General features: G+C 44.8%; 1 protein-coding gene across 8 annotated transcripts in view; it reads left to right on the top strand.

Annotated features, from left to right (window-relative positions):
• Nucleotides 1-17013, top strand: part of ST3GAL3 (ST3 beta-galactoside alpha-2,3-sialyltransferase 3) — a 195290-nt gene that overhangs the window by 118279 nt on the left and 59998 nt on the right. For 6 of the 8 annotated variants that reach the window (XM_068965260.1, XM_068965259.1, XM_068965256.1 and 3 more), the window contains one exon: nt 2048-2140. The exons of the other annotated variants lie outside the window; for them this stretch is intronic. In XM_068965260.1, the coding sequence (XP_068821361.1) occupies nt 2048-2140 (93 nt within the window). The remainder of the gene's footprint in view (nt 1-2047; nt 2141-17013) is intronic. 8 annotated transcript variants of the gene reach the window in all.

Below are 17013 nucleotides of genomic sequence, written 5' to 3'. Positions count from 1 at the left end.
TGGCTCAATGACTGTTACACACTGCCAGAGAGCTCCCCTACCCCATCTCCAGCTGCACTGACCGTTCGTGCTGCACTGGCCTCTGTGCGACTCTCTGTGATGGCACTGACTGGGATCCACACCAGGGTGGTGTCCTGTTGAGAGCTTCTGCACTCATGTCGGAGAAAGATAGGTTCAAATAGTATCCACCACTTGCTAGTTGTGTGACCTTGAATAAGTCTCTTCATCTTTCTGAGCTTCTATGTGAATTAATAATCAACAGCACTCTACTCACATGGCTATTGAGAGGAATAATTGAAGATACCTGTAATGTTCCTATCACTGTGCCTAGTCCAGAAGTTTCCAGTAGGTTCAGTAATTGCACTGAAGTTTATGTTTCATTTCTGAAATACAGTTGTTTCCATAAGAAAATACTGTTATGTAAATTCTCTTGTTAAACCCTTGACCTTTTTTTGCCTGCCAAATAAAGGCCCAACTCTGACTTGTCGCTCAGCATTTGTATTTGCATTTCAGGCTTTAAATTTCATTGTTAGGGAAGACTAAGAAAATGTAGATTTCTAGAAGAAACTGCATGTAGATACAGATGAGTTTATCTAAATTCCATGAGCAGTGGCTCTGTATAAGGCCCTGGGCCAGGATCACAGGGCTAAGTAAATCACATATGATACATGCTGGGCAGTGGCATCACAGTTTCTGGCTGTCCTGTACAGGCACCAACCTCCCCCACCCCATACCCACTGCACCCTTGTCCCTGCAGAAGGCAGCTCCAAGGGAAGACTTGCTGCAGGGCCCTGGCACAGCAGAGCAGCTGGGCATCAGTGTGCTGGCAGCTGGCCCAAGGGTGGAGGCGGGGGAGGTTGGGGCTGGGAACTGGCCAGCAGCCAGAGCTCCCTCAGGTGCCCCAGCACACGGGGCCTCCAGCCCAGCAGTCATGGGATGGGTCCTGTTCTTCCGCTTTGGTTTTGTCTAGACTGCACTGAGCAGGGTTTGGGGAGGCAGGGCAGTGACTCCAGCCCCATGTTGACCCCATACAGATGCTGAAGACGAGAGGGGTGAGATGACTTGACTACAGTCACACAGCAACAGATCCAGGGCCAAACTCACAGGTCTTCTGAAAAATAGTCAGCGCTGTCTGACTTGTGGACTCCTGAGACTGCCTTATTTCCAGTCCAAGTGCAGTGAGATTGTCAGTGAGAGTTCCTTCAGAAAATCACCGAGGTCTTCTGTGTGCCCATTCTCTGTGCAAGGAACTGGGGGTACAGGGTTAAATCAGACCCTGACTTTGGGAATTCTCAGCGCCGTGAGGGAGACATACTACCAACAGCTGTAGTTCAGTATGGCAAGTGCCGATGGGGGCAAGCACGTAATGTGGGTGGCGGCAGATGGACAGTGAGCACAGAGGAGGCACTTGGCCCAATCTGGGGGTCTGGGAGTTACTCCCAGTGAAACTGACATCTGAGCTGAGTTGTGAAGGACCAGGAGGCAGAAGGAGAGCAAGGAAGAACATTCCAGGCAGAGGGGATAGGACAGCAGGAGAACATACTCAATGAGACCCCCCGTCATATATTTGACGTATATTCAGGGCACTGAGCACTTCCCACTGGCTGGACCGTAGTTTGTGTGAGAGAATAAAGGCAGATGAGGCTGGACATGTAGAAACATTCAAGAAGGTTGAAAAGGCTGTGCCTGTGATTTTATTAAAGCCTGGGAGCTCTCTCCTTAGGTCTCCAGGGTGCCAGTCTCCTAGTCTGGGAGCCTGGATGGAGTTCCTGGTTTCCTTGCAAACAAGCTTACTGCAAAGAATCTATTCGAAATCCAGTGAGTTCCTTTTACCAAATTCCACAGAAGGGCCTTGCTGTTTATCTACTTATTCCTTTAGCATGTCCTGGCTCCTCCCCTCCACCCGCCTCTGGAAACTTGGTGTGGAAAAGGGACTGAAGTGCTGACTGTAGCAAATGAAGCTTGATTCAGGGTTTAAACACCAACAGCTCTTCATGAAACAGTAACCACTGCCCGGCAAGCTATGACTCTCCCTCTCTCCCCACAGGCCTGCAGAGTTAGCCACCAAGTACGCAAACTTTTCAGAGGGAACCTGCAAGCCTGGCTATGCTTCGGCCTTGATGACTGCCATCTTCCCCCGGTAAGTGCTCTGGTTTCTTCCCATCACCTGGCTAGCCCGGTCCATGGCCCAGGGCTCAGACACACCTGCCCCTGGTGGCAAGTGGTGTGCTCCTGAGAAAGTGAGATTCTGTGGTGCCTTCTCTCCTGCATCCTTGAGTCTGTGGGTGCCTGGATGCCTGAAAGGACTTTGCTTTGGTTGGCTCCTACCCCAGTCCTACTCTCGGCCCTGGTTACAACTTACCTCATCCTCTCTGAGCTTGTACCTGCCAGCACAGCTTGTTTTTGCAGAGCAGAAAGAGGAAGTAGGACCTATGTGCTCCCCCTAGGAAGCCAGGTATCCAGAGGCAGCCAGACAGTGATCCACAGCACAGAAGCTCATAGTCCTTTCTAGAAGCTAGGACCTGGCTTCGGGGAGGCATGTCCAAATAAAGCAGAGTTTCTGAGGCTGGCTGTTTTGGGCACCTTCCCTCCCTGTCCCTTTGGCATCCTGGAGCTCCTGATTTCCTTGATTGCAGGCTGCTGAAAGAAGCCCTGCCAAACCCTGGGAGATCCTTTCACCAAATTCCCCTAACAGACCTTTCTTGCTTTATCTGCCTTTTCCTTCCGGGTTTTCTTTTCTGAAGCCTCAGTGTGGAAAAGAGCCTAATGTGCTGTGATCATCTAGTCTGCAGTCTGAGTGCAGTGAGACCCTGGGGTTGTTTCACTCCTTCGGAGAGCTATAGGAGTATCTGACTCAAGGGGTTCTAGGAGGGGCTGCTCAGGACCTCTGGGAGTCAAGATGTAGCACTTAGACCACCAGAGGAGCCCTTGGGGTGGCCTCTTTGAGTGGGCTTTGCTCACTGGGGGAAGGGGATGCACCCCATCCCTTAGAGGCTGAGGTTGGGGCACACAGTGTCCTTGCACAGGAATGCTGACGAACAGCTTGCCCAACAGCAGATCCAGGATATTTGGATATTATGGTCCCTTTCTTTCCTAACGTAAGCCATTCAAGCTTAGCTCCTTGTATAAAATGGGGACTCTGCTGGCTGAATATCTGGTGTTCAGATAGAGATCTTTGTCCAGGCTCTGCCTTCTGACTTGATTCCAGTATTTTGCTTCTCCCAGCTATTTACTGAGCACTTTTTCAGGGTCTGGCAGTATATTTTATATTCTTACATGGGTTTTCTCAGACCTACATGGCTCAGGCCCCTGGGCCAGACACCTGTGAGTTTTCCTTGAAATGTATGTGGATTTTATTAACTGAAAATAATACAAGCACATGGGGCTAAGAACTCAACAGTACAAAAGGGTATATACTTCCACTCCAGACCCTGGAGACAGCCAATATACCATAAAAAGGAACAGACTGTATTTATTGTCCTATGTCTTGCTTTTTACGCCTAACAGTATATCTTAGAGATTATCCTATTATCAGCATATATGGATTCATCTTATATTTTAAATGATTGCATAATATATAATTGTTTGGAGGTATCACAATTTTATTAAAAATTCACTGAAGTTTAATTTATATACAGTGAAAATTGCTTATTAGTACGGTTGTATGGGTTTTGAGAACACCTTTGTGCAACTACCATAACAATCAATAGAATATTTCCATCATCACCTCCGAATATTCCTTCATGCTTCTTTGCAGTTAACCCCCACCTTGACTCTCAGGCCTCAACAACAACTGTCACTGTAGTATTTGCAGAATGTCGTATAAATGGATCATAAAGTAGCCTTTTGAGTCTGCCTCTTTTGTTTGGTATAATGCATTTGAGATTCAAGCATATGTGTAGCAATTGTTTGCTCCTTTTTGTTGCTGAATAGTATTTCATTATACGGGCATAACATTTTATGTTGTTTATCTATTCAGCAGTCAAAAGGTATTTGGGTTAATTCCAGTTTTTAGCTATTATAAATAAAGCCAGTATAAACATTTGTATAGAGGATGTATGCTTCACTTTGTAAGAATTTGTCAAACTGTTTTCGGAAGTGACTATATTCTTTTGCTTTCCTGCCAGCAAAGTATGAGGATTTTAATTGCTTTACATCCCTAATATCAATCTTTTTTATTTTAGCTGTCCTAGTAGGTTGAGAGCAGTATCTCACTATGATTTTAATTTGTATTTTGCTAATGACTAATGATATTGAGTCAGACTTCCCTGTGAGCGTCCAGGAGTCTCTGGCGAAGGGCATGGGTTGACAGTGGCCTGCCATGGGGCTAGGGGCACTGAATACAACAGGCCTGAGAGCCTTGGGGTGTGCTGGCATAAGTCCTTTTGAAGGAGGTAGCCATTACCCCTACCATAATTTGGCCTCAGGGAAGGAACTACAGGGAGGGAACACAGCCCCATCCATCAACAGAAAATTGGATTAAAGATTTACTGAGTATGGCCCTGCCTATCAGAGCTGGGCTTCCCAGGTGGCGCTAGTGGTAAAGAACACACCTGCAATGCAGGAGATATAAGAGACAAGGGTTCAATCCCTGAGTCGGGAAGATCCCCTGGAAGAGAGCATGGCAACCCACTCCATTATTCTTGCCTGGAGAATCCCATGGACAGAGGAGTCTGGCGGGCTACAGTCCATAGCATTGCAAAGAGTCGGACATGCCTGAAGTGACTTAGCACATCAGAGCAAGACCCAGATTCCCCCGCAGCCAGTCCCTCGCATCAGGAAGCTTCTACAAGCCTCTTATCCTCACCCATTTCAGAGGGCAGATAGGGCGAAAACCACAATCACAGGAAACTAACCAAACTGAGCACATGGATCATAGCCTTGTCCTATTCAATGAAACTATGAGCCATGCCGTGTAGGCCCACTCAAGATGGATGGGTCATGGTGGAGAGTTCTGACAAAGTATAGTCCATTGGAGAAGGGAATGGCAAACCACTTTAGTGTTCTTACCTGGAGAACTCCATAAACAGTATGAAAAGGCACAAAGATATGACACTGAAAGATGGACTCCCCAGGTTGGTAGGTGCCCAATATGCTACTCAAGAAGAGTGGAGAAATATCTCCAAAAGGAATGAAGAGGCTGAGCCAAAGTGAAAACAGCACCCAGTTGTGGATGTCACTGGTGATGGAAGTAAAGTCTGATGCTGTAAAGAACAATATTGCATAGAAACGTAAAATGTTAGGTCCATGAATCAAGGTAAATTGAACATAGTCAAGCAGGAGATGGCAAGAGTGAACATCAACATTTTAGGAATCAGTGAACTAAACTGGCCTGGAAAGGGTGAATTTAATTCAGATGACCATTGTATCTACTACTATGGGCAAGAATCCCTTAGAAGAAATGGAGTAGCCCTCATAGTCAACAAAAGAGTCCAAAATGCAGTACTTGGGTGCAGTCTCAAAAATGACAGAATGATCTCTGTTTGTTTCCAAGGCAAACCATTCAATATCACAGCAAACCAAGTCTATGCCCCAAGCGCTAATGCTGAAGAAGCTGAAATTGAACTGTTCTATGAAGACCTACAAGACCTTCTAAAACTAACACCCAAAAAAGATTCCTTTTCATCATAGGGGATTAGAATGCAAAAGTAGGAAGTCAAGAGATACGTGGATTAATGGGCAAGTTTGGCCTTGGAGTACAGAATGAAGCAGGGCAAAGGCTAACAGAGCTTTGCCAAGAGAACACACTGGTCATAGCAAACACCCTCTTCCAACAACACAAGAGAAGACTCTACACATGGACATCACCAGATGGTCAATACTGAAATCAGAGTGATTATATTCTTTGCAGCCAAAGATGGAGAAGTTCTATACAGTCAGCAAAAAACAAGACCTGGAGCTGACTGTGGCTCAGATCATGAACTCCTTATTGCAAATTCAGACTTGAGTTGAAGAAAGTAGGGGAAACCACTAGACCATTCAGGTATGACCTTAATCAAATCCCCTGTGATTATACAGTGGAAGTGAGGAATAGATTAGATCTGATAGACAGAGTGCCTAAAGAACTATGGATAGAGGTTTGTAATATTGTATGGGAGGCTGTGATCAAAACCATGCCCAAGAAAAAGAAATGCAAAAGGCAAAATGGTTGTCTGAGGAAGCCTTACAAATTGCTGTGAAAAGAAGAGAGACGAAAAGCAAAGGAGAAAAGGAAAGATATAAGCATCTGAATGCAGAGTTCCAGAGAATAGCAAGAAGAGATAAGAAAGCCTTCTTCAGCGATCAATGCAAAGAAATAAGAGGAAAAGAACAGAATGGGAAAGGCTAGAGATCTCTTCAAGAAAATTAGAGATACCAAGGGAACATTTCATGCAAAGATGGGCACCAAAAAGGAAAGAAATGGTATGACCTAACAGAAGCAGAAGATATTAAGAAGAGGTGGCAAGAATACACAGAAGAAATGTATAGAAAAGATCTTCACAACCCAGAAAATCATGATGGTGTGATCACTCACCTAGAGCCAGACCTCCTGGAATGCAAAGTCAAATGGGCCTTAGGAAGCATCACTACAAACAAAGTTAGTGGAGGTGATGGAATTCCAGTTGAGCTATTTCAAATCCTGAAAGATGATGCTGTGAAAGTGCTGCACTCAATATGCCAGCAAATTTTGAAACCTCAGCAGTGGCCAGAGGACTGGAAAAGGTCAGTTTTCATTCCAATCCCAAAGAAAGGCAATGCCAAAGAATGTTCAAACTACTCCACAATTGCACTCATCTCACACACTAGTAAAGTAGAGCTCAAATTTCTCCAAGTGAGGCTTCAGTAGTACGTGAACCATGAACTTCCAGATGTTCAAGCCGGATTTAGAAAAGGCAGAGGAACTAGAGATCAAGTTGCCAAGATCTATTGGATCATCAAAAAAGCAAGAGAGTTCCAGAAAAAGGTCTATTTCTGCTTTATTGACTATGCCAAAGCCTTTGCACTGTGTGGATCACAATAAACTGTGGAAAATTCTGAAAGAGATGGGAATATCAGACCACCTGACTTGCCTCCTGAGAAATCTGTATGTAGGTCAGGAAGCAACAGTTAGAACCCACATGTAACGACGGACTGGTTCCAAATTGGGAGAAGAGTATATCAAGGCTGTATATTGTCACCCTGCTTATTTAACTTATATGCAGAGAACATCATGTGAAATGCTGGGCTGGATGAAGCACAAGCTGGAATCAAGATTGCCAGGAGAAATATCAATAACCTCAGATATGCAGATGACACCACCCTTATGGCAGAAAGTGAAGAACTAAAAAGCCTCTTGATGAAAGTAAAAGAGAAGAGTGAAAACGCTGGCTTAAAACGCAGCATTCAAAAAAGGAAGATCATGACATTTGGGACCATCACTTCATGGCAAATAAATGGGGAAACAGTGGAAACAGTGTCAGACTTTATTTTCTTGGGGTCCAAAATTACTGCAGAGAGTGACTGCAGCCATGAAATTAAAAGATGCTTGCTCCTTAGAAGAAAAGCTATGACAAAACTAGAGAGCATATTAAAAGGCACAGACATCACTTTGCCAACAAAGGTCCGTCTAGTCAAAGCTATGGTTTTTCCAGTAGTCATATATGGATGTGAGAGTTGGACCATGATGAAAGCTGAGTGCCAAACAATTGATGTTTTTGAACTGTGGTGTTGGAGAAGACTCTTGAGAGTCCCTTGGTTAGCAAGGAGATCAAACCAGTCAATTCTAAAGGAAATCAGTCCTGAATAGTCTTTGGAAGGACTGATGCTGAAGCTTAAGCTCCAGTACGTTGGCCATCTGATGCAAAAAACTGACTCATTGGAAAAGACCCTGATGGGTAAGGTTGAAGGCAGGAGGAGAAGGAGATGTCAGAGGATGAAATGGTTGGATGGTATCACTGACTCCATGGACATGAGTTTGAGCAAGCTCCAGGAATTGGTAATGGACAGGGAAGCCTGGCATGCTGCCGTCCGTGGGGTCGCAAAGAGTCAGACACGACTGAACAACTGAATTGAATTTACTTTTTCCTTTGGGTAGATGCATATTTCTATTTATTCTTTTTCTTTTGCTTGAAGAATGTCTTTTAACGTTACTTATGAGCAAAATCTAATGGCGGTGAAATCGATCAGCTTTGGTTTCTCTGATCAAGTCTTTATTTTACCTTCAGCTTAAAAAAGCTGTTTTTGACTGTGTATAACAATTCTAGGTTGACAATTTCACAAACACACACACACATATTACCTTAAAGATATAACTTCATTTTCTTTTGATTTGTATAGTTTCTTTGTCTTCTGTCATTGTTACCTTTTTTTGCTTTGTATATAATGTTTCTCTTTTCCTCTGGCTACTTTTTTGAGATTTTATTCCTTATCACTTGTTCTCAGCAATTTGATATGATGCACTTTGTTGTAGTTTTCTTTATATTATTCTTGACTTGCATTTATCTAGCTCAGTGAATCTGTGGCTTTGTATTTACTTTTAATCAAATTTGGATGCTTTCTGTCCTTATTTTTTCAAATATTTTTTCTGTTCATCACCCTTCCCAGAATTCCAGTTACATGTATGTTAAGCCATTGGTCCAATTGGTTTGTTTAATGCTATTGTGTTGGTGGGGTTTTTCCCCCCAATTTTTTCTTACTTCTCTTTGTGCTTCATTTTGGATAGTTGATATTTCTGTGTTTTCACATCCACTGATATTTGTTTTGTGGTGTCTAATCAGCTGTTAATCCCATCTGGTGTGTTTTCATGTCAGATACTGTGTTTTTAATCCCTGTGGTTCTATTAAGGTCTTTTTATATCTTGCACTTCATTCTTTATTATGTTCATGTGGTCTTCGGTTGGTAATTTCATCATCTCTATCATTTCTGGGGTGGTTTCTCTTGATTGATTTTTCTCCTGATAATAACCTATATTTTTCAATTCTTCATATGCCTGACTGGTATTTTTTTTTTTATTAGATTTAAAACAATGTGAAATTTATGTTTTTATGTGCAAGATTTTTTTGTATTCTCTTAAATAGTTCTAGTTTTGCTTGGTTGTGTAGTTAAATTACTTGGAATCAGTTGTATTCCTTTGAGACTTGCTTTTAATGTTGTTGCTGCAGGTGTTGAGTAACCCTTTGTCTAGGGCTAATTTATCCCCATTACTAATGCAGTACCTGTCTGAAGACTTGACCCAGTGCCTTGTGCATTGCAAGGCGTTTCCACCCTGCCTGATCTATTTCCACAGTGCTTTTGTCAATACAAACAATGAATTTATCATTTTGAAAGTTATTGACAAGCTGTCCTCTGTAGCAGTTCTCGAATTTATATCTACACATAGTATTTTATAGAGTTGTCTGTCTGTTTTCATCCAATACTTGTATAGCTTTATTATTTATATTTGAATTAATAATCCATTTGAGATTTTTATTGTTTTGTTTTGGTGTTAGGCATGATTCTTGGTGTCAGGATCTGGGTTTGTTTAATTATTTTCCTTTTGGGTAACTAGTGTTTTTTGATATTTTGACCAAAAAGTTCTAAGTAAATTTAGGAATTTGAAATTTGTAGCAACAATATTTTGACACAAGAGGTTTTGATACAGCTCTTTTGACGTTAGTTTTGACCCCACCTAATAAAAACCAACTTAAATCTCTCTCTCTCTGTTTTGTTACCAAGTGCTGTATGAAGCATATTCTCACTCTGTTCCTAAGCCTCAGGCCTCCTTGAGCCCAGCCAGTCACTGCCTCCCACACCTGAGCAAAGACTGGGGAGCAGGCAGTGGTAACGGAGGGGATGCTGATACTCTGGCCTGTCCAGGATGCAGAATCCTGCTTCTCTGGGAAGCCAGCCCGCTCACTCTTGCACCTGCCTCCTTTCCTCCTCAAAACTTGCCTGCCTGGATACATTGTCCTCTAGCGAGAGAGATGGGGAGGAGGGGCCATGCGAGCCAAAGGAACTCAAATTTATTGAGCACCTACTCAACTCTATACAATGGATTAGGGCTTTTCATCTATTGGTCTCATGGAAGGGAAAGTCTTCCCTGACCTCCGCCCATGAACACACTGTTAGTCTTTCCTCGACCCATCCCACTGCAGTGATGCACACATTGCTCTGTTACTGCACTTATAACCGTGTATTGCTCTTTCTTCTCCCGTCATAGGCTGTGCGCCCCTTAGCACAGAAATATGGTCTTGTTCATGGCTGCTGCTGCTGCTGCTAAGTCGCTTCAGTCGTGTCCAGCTCCGTGTGACCCCATAGACGGCCACCCACCAGGCTCCCCGTCCCTGGGATTCTCCAGGCAAGATCACTGGAGTGGGTTGCCATTTCCTTCTCCGTCATGGCTGCTAGTACTTAGCAGACCCTTTAGCACTTAGTAGGTGCTTAATGCTTCTTACATGAATGGATATAGATCTCTGCCCTTGGGAGACTAAGAGTCTGAGGGTGTGAGAAATGTGGATAAAACACTGTTTCAGTGGAGAGAGTTACCAAAGAAAAATAACTATTTTGACATGTCTTTGGATATCAGTTGTTATATACTTGCTGAAAGCCCATGTGCCTAGCGGCATACTAGGTATCCAAGAACACTTATAAGAGGAGTTCCTATTGGAGAGCACCGTATAATCCTAATCTTATTAATATAATAATCTTGAAAATAGTGCAGGTCTTCTGATGTTCCCACTCAAAACATACCCAGAAAACACACTTGCTTTATTCAAGTTACTTTATTTAGAATGGCTCATTGGCTTTTAAATAGTAGCTTTACCACTGATGATTCCTTGGTGGCTCAGATGGTAACAAATTTGCATGCAATGCAGGAGATCCGAGTTCGATCCCTGGGTCAGGAAGATCCCCTGAAGAAGGGAATGGCAACCCACTCCAGTATTCTTGCCTAAAGAATTCCATGGACAGAGGAACCTGGTGGGCTGCAGTCCACGAGTCTGTCACAAAGAGTCTGACACAAGTGAGCGAGTAACACACACACCAATGTGTGCTAGATTAGAAAGAGATGAGATGTGGAGACCCAGAGTTCCCACAGCCTTCTCACTTAATAGGCTGTGCATGATCTTGGAAAAGTCAGAGTATCACATAACTCATTAGTCAAGAGGATGAAATGAGATGATGTATCTTGGGGCTATGAATGTTAGATCCTTCCAACAAAATTTAATATTAGACATTAATTGAATTCTGTTTTTTCAGTGACTTTCATTAAATCAGGTTAGTTTTTTTCAGTAAGAAATAAAGATCCCAGAATAGGTCATGGTATACATTTAAAATGTAGGTTTAAAAAATATGTATAACTCATAAAACCGTTTTACAAATATTTTTACTTCTTTATTTGTCTGGCTGGGCAGGTGCCTCCATTGCAGCATGCAGGGTCCTTAGCTGTGGCATGCGAAATCTTAGTTGCGGCATGTGGGCTCTAGTTCCCCGACTAGGATCGAAGCCAGGCCCCTTGCATTGGGAGCACGAGTCTTAGCCGCTGGACCGCCAAGGGAGTCCCTAATTCATAAAATCTTAATGGATGCGCCCCATTTTCCTAGCAGTGCTTTGCTATAAACGTACAAGAAGCTTTTTAAAAGTGCTTTGGTGAAAGAGTGAGTATCATGTCTTTCTGATGGTCACTAGCAGAGCCACTCAGCATCAGGTACAAGCATGCAGTCATAGGCGAGGAGAGAGCAGAATCCAGACCCAGGCTGTGCCCAAGCACAGCAGCAACGCTGACAGCCAACACCTACTGGTGTATCAATATTGACTTCCCAGATCCTCTGCTAAGACCTTCTCCTATTCGTTCTGTTTAAGAATCTGCCTGCCAGTGCAGGAGATGCAATAGATGTGGATTCGATCCCTGGGTTGGGAAGATCCCCTAGAGTAGGAAATGGCAACCCACTCCAGTATTTCTGCCTGGAAGGTCCCATGGACAGAGGAGCCTGGTGGGCTACAGTCCATAGGGTTGCAAAGAGGCAGACAAGCACAGTCTTCCCAACAGTCCTCTGAAATAGAACAGTTATTGATACACGTTTAGCCCTGAGGAAATGGAGGCATAAAGAAGTCAAGCAATTGGCCTGAGGTCACATGGATAGGATGTTTTGAACCTGAGAACTCTGACCTCAGAGCTTACATGCTCAACTGCCACCTTCTACTGCCCCTTGCTGCTGCTGTCTTATGGACAGGGTGGCTGGGGGCCAGATCACAGAGGTCTACCAGATGCCCCGTGGGGGCTCTAGAGGCATTGGTGTGGGAGCTGCCCTCTTGCCCAGCTCTACAGAGGAAAACCTCACTTCTCTTGAGATGTTTGTTGCCTTGGGAACGCCAGGGTGCATAGTGTGTGTCTGTAACTGTGTGTGTCTGTGATTCTCATACTACTAAGGAATCATTGCTGTCATCCAAGCTGACCAAGTTCCCCAGAGTGCAAAGCCGCCTGTGAAACCTTGCTGAGATCTCTGAGGCAGGAAATCGGGAGGAATGACAGAGTCCCAGCTGCCTATTTGGGGAACCGTGCATGAGAAGGTGCAGGAGGCCCATTGCACTGCCCTGGGGGATTTGAAACTTTATAGTCTTCTGGCCAGGGTGACTGGGTATCTTGTATCCCCACATTCCAAAGCCCCTCCCTCTCTGTCCTCCATGGTTTCTGGGACTTTTATCACTTAAACACCAGGGAGGAGTGGAAAGATGGGAAAGGCACCCTTGTAAAGCTCTGTCCTGTACCATAAATTACAGAGGAGACTAGAGCACCATCCGCCTCCACAGATTCATTGTCCTAGCCTGAGAGCAAGTCGAGTGTTCCCCCACTCCCCTGCCCAGGGCTGTGCAAAGAGACTTGTTACTCTTGCTCTCTCTGCTTCCTCACGCCCCCTTATTCTTAATTTCTGTACTCTCACTTCCACTCCCACCACCCCTCCCTGAAATGCTCTAGTCCAGGTCGCCCAGAAGGACTAACTGACACAGCCAACGGGCAGACCTCTGTTTTTTTGACCTCTCTGAAACACTTGGCAGTATTGATCTCTCTCTATTTTGAACATTTTATAACCCTCTTTTCATTAATGCTTGTCCAAACTCCCTTCTCATTCTCCGATTTCTCTATTATTCCTTCTCAGTCTCTTTTTCCTGTACCCACCCTGAAATGTTGATGTTAAAAAAAAAAAAAGAATGTTGATGTCTGCTAGGCTTCAACCATGGTCCTTTTTCTTCTCTTCTCACTATATGTTAGCTTCAGCTACAGATGTGTGCTGGTGACTCTCAAATCTGTTAGGACCTCAGATCTCTTCTGATCTCTAGACCCAAATATCCAACTTCCTACTGAACAGCTCCACTTGGATGACTCTTGAGCATCTCAGAGTCAATGTATCCAACTCACCGAATTTTCAATCATTCTAATCAGCCCATGTTGCCTATTTCGCTCTGTCACCTGAATCAGAAATCTGGGTGTGATTCTTTCTCCTTCCATTCTAAATCAGATATCCGGTTAGTCATCGAGTCCTGACAGGTCTACTCTCTGTAGAGAAGTCAGGCCCTTCCCCTGAGCACTGATTCCCCAACCTCTCTTTGGAAACCTGGATCTTCATTCTCTTTCCTGACTCGTTCATATCACTATTTAATCGTACTTATGTTTTTCTCATCCCTTAAGAAGCTGCCATGTTAACTCCATTATCCTAAGTAGTTGTTGTTTAATTGCTAAGTAGTGTCTGACTCTTTTGTGACCCCCATGGACTGTAGTCCATTAGACTCCTCTGTCCATGGGATTTCCCAGGCAAGAATATTGGAGTGGGTTGCCATTTCTTCTCCAGGGGATCTTCCCGACCCAGGGATTGAACCCATGTCTCCTGCATTGGCAGGCAGATTCTTTATGGCTGAGCCACCAGGGAAGCCCGTCCTATAGTAAACCTAATGATAATAACTACCACATTTTTCATTCAACAAATCTTTATCGAGCAGCTTCTAAGCACCAGATACTCTCCTAGGTGCCAGAAGCTTCAGCATTATGTAAGACACTTAAAATCTCTCCTCTTGATGGCTTACACTTCATTGGCAGCCACAGACAGCCCATGTGTGTAAAATATCACAGTTTTATGGCATCCACAGCTTTCTCCAGCCACTGTACTAAATATTGTATGTTCATTGCCTATTTAATCTTTACAGTAGCCCTGTGGAGTAAATGTTGCTATGCCCACTTTACAGATGAAAAAACTGTAATCCCCCCAAGGTCACAACAACACAGAGCCAGGAACCAAACCCATCAGTTGTTCCACCTTGTGTCCTGAGTTACGGCTCTGAACCATGAACCTATAGGGGATTACAGATGCCTTTCAATTGCAGAATGTAAGTATCTTCAGTAGGTACTTCTGCAGTGAAATCCTTGGATGCTGGGCCTTTCTGGAACGAGCAGAGTGCTCAGTAACTAAAGCTTCTCTGTAGAAAAACACCAGTACAGTATACTAACACATATATATGGAATTTAGAAAGATGGCAATGACGACCCTGTATGCAAGACACCAAAAAAGACACAGATGTGTATAACGGACTTTTGGACTCAGAGGGAGAGGGCGAGGGTGGGATGATTTGGGAGAATGGCATTGTAACAGGTATACTATCATGTAAGAATCGAATCGCCAGTCTATGTCCGACGCAGGATACAGCATGCTTGGGGCTGGTGCACGGTGATGACCCAGAGAGATGTTATGGGGAGGGAAGTGGGAGGGGGGTTCAAGTTTGGGAACCCATGTACACCCGTGGTGGATTCATGTCAATGTATGGCAAAACCAATACAGTACTGTAAAGTAAAATAAAGTTAAAAAAAAAAAAGCTTCTCTGTGGAGTATTCAAGGGCTGACAGTCCCGCCTGAGCTGGACAGACTACATGCCTGTCCTTGACCTGGACTCCAGCTTGTAGCTGAAGGAACTACCATCTGTGTCCTGTTGGTTTCTCTGCCATCATTTTTTTTTTCCATGTGTTCCTAAGTGACATTTGTTCTGATCTCCTCTGGGAACCAATCCATGATCTGCTTTTAAAGTAATTCCACTTCTGGGAATTGCCTGCGGGTCCAGTGGTGAGGACTCCATGCTTCCACTGCTGAGGTCAGGGGTTCAATCCCTGGTTGGGGAACCAAGATCCCATAAGCCACATGGCTAAAAGGGGGAAAAATTTTTTTAAATTAAAAAATAAACTAAAGTAGCTCCACTTCTGGTCTCAAACCTACCCCTGCTTCCCGACCTTTCCAGGAACTCATGCCCTGTAGCTACACCCTCATCTCCTTCCTGTTTGCTCTATCTTCCAATCTTTATAGGTGTATCTGTAGTACATGGCCAGAGTTGTTTTCTTTGGAGAAGTCTCTTTCTCTAGATGGCTAAGGACCTATATACTTCTTGTACAGGTAAATGCTGCAGGCTCACCCGGTAAGATTTTTTTCTGGTTATAAACTCATACGTCACAGACGAAGTGCTAGGCCTCTGTCTGCTCACCACTCCTGATGTTATCAGAACGTGTCTTTTCTCCCGCCCTAGTTCAGGACCTGAGGAGCTAGGTCTCATCCTCTCTCAAACCAAGAGTCCTTGGCAGAATGCCCCAGCAGGCATCTGTCAGTAGGGAGCCTATTAAGTGCTGTGAAATCAGAAGTGTGTGAACTGGTCTACAACAAGACTTTTGAGAAATTGAAAATACAGTGTTAGAAAGGTCTGTAGCAATTAGAGTAAGTTTTTGTCATTTGTCATCTAACAATTTAAAAATGGGGCTTCTTATATTTTATATGTGTTTTAATTTTTATAGTGATTCATTTTTATTATATTTTATAAAAGGATTACTCTCTGTGACAGAATTGAAATTTGAAATGCAGCACAACAAAGTGAATCAGCTACACATATGCAAATACCCACAACTATACTCCAATAAAAATTTAAAAAACAAACGAAAAACTGGTCCTTCTTCCCAGGTAGTTTGAGAAGCATGGACTATAGTGATAAGAGCACAGGCTTTGAAAGTGAATAGGACTGGTTGGCATAATCTCTCCAGACCTCCCTTTCTTCCTCTGACCTCGGGATTAAGGGAAGCAGCACCTGGACACACACATCCAGGTATATGTGCTCTGAGAGAGGTGAGGACAGCGAGTCCTGAGTGGAGGCACTGAGGAGGCCCCTAAGCAGGCAGGGGCGATGAGAGTTTGACCCGGAGGATTCCTGGGGCAGGGGATGCCTGGGCTATCGCCGGGAAGATGGGGCTTCAGGAGCAAGTCAGACACACTGGTGGGAGCAGCTTCTCCCCTTGCAGCCCCAGCTGCAGGCTCTGCCTGAGAACAGGAAGCCTAGAAGTGCTTGGAAGTGCAGCGCCTGGTGAGAGCAGGCTGCATTCCTGTGGTATTTGGAGATTGATCTTGTCAGAATTAGCAGCTTTGCTTTTCTTGGTTCAGGTACAAGATCCCCACGTGGGGAGCTCTGCTGCCTGTGAGGAGCAAAACCGGGTAAAAGCAGAGAACGTGATCCTGGCCCTTCACCCCAGAGGCGCGCTCACTGTGCGAGGCTCCAGGACTGGAGCAGCCCAGACAGACACTGGCCACTCAGCGGGAGGAGGGCCCGAGTCTGAGCTCCACCCACACAAGTCCTGGGCGGGGCGGAGGGAGACGCTCTGCCCTGCGGGGGTCGGGGAGCGGCAGGCCAGTGGTTTCAGCATCTTGTGGCTCTCCTGACTCCATCTGCACCCCTACGGTGACTGGCCTCCCCTCATAGCTAGTGCTGGAGAGGAGAAGCAGGGCTGAAGCCTCCCCTCTCCCAGGTAGAAGGAAGACTCCAGTTGATGCCTGCCTCCTGTCATGTGAGCTTTCTGCCCCTGTGCCGTGCATGGAACCCAGGCGGAGGCCCCTGAAGTAGTCAGAGGGAAGCCAGGACCCCACCCAGGAGCCTGGGTTCTGTGAACCACTCAGGGCTGGGCTGGGAGAGAAAGAAGGAGATAATCCACTTACACAGCTCAGAGGGAAGGTGGACGAGACTGTCCAGGGCTACACAGAGAGGCCTGGATAACCTGGTCTCTAC

Source organism: Capricornis sumatraensis, chromosome 2 (genome assembly GCF_032405125.1).
Source record: "Capricornis sumatraensis isolate serow.1 chromosome 2, serow.2, whole genome shotgun sequence".
Lineage (NCBI taxonomy): Eukaryota > Metazoa > Chordata > Mammalia > Artiodactyla > Bovidae > Capricornis > Capricornis sumatraensis.
The sequence above is the reverse complement of the archived record's forward strand: the minus strand, read 5'-3'. Positions and strand labels throughout refer to the sequence as shown.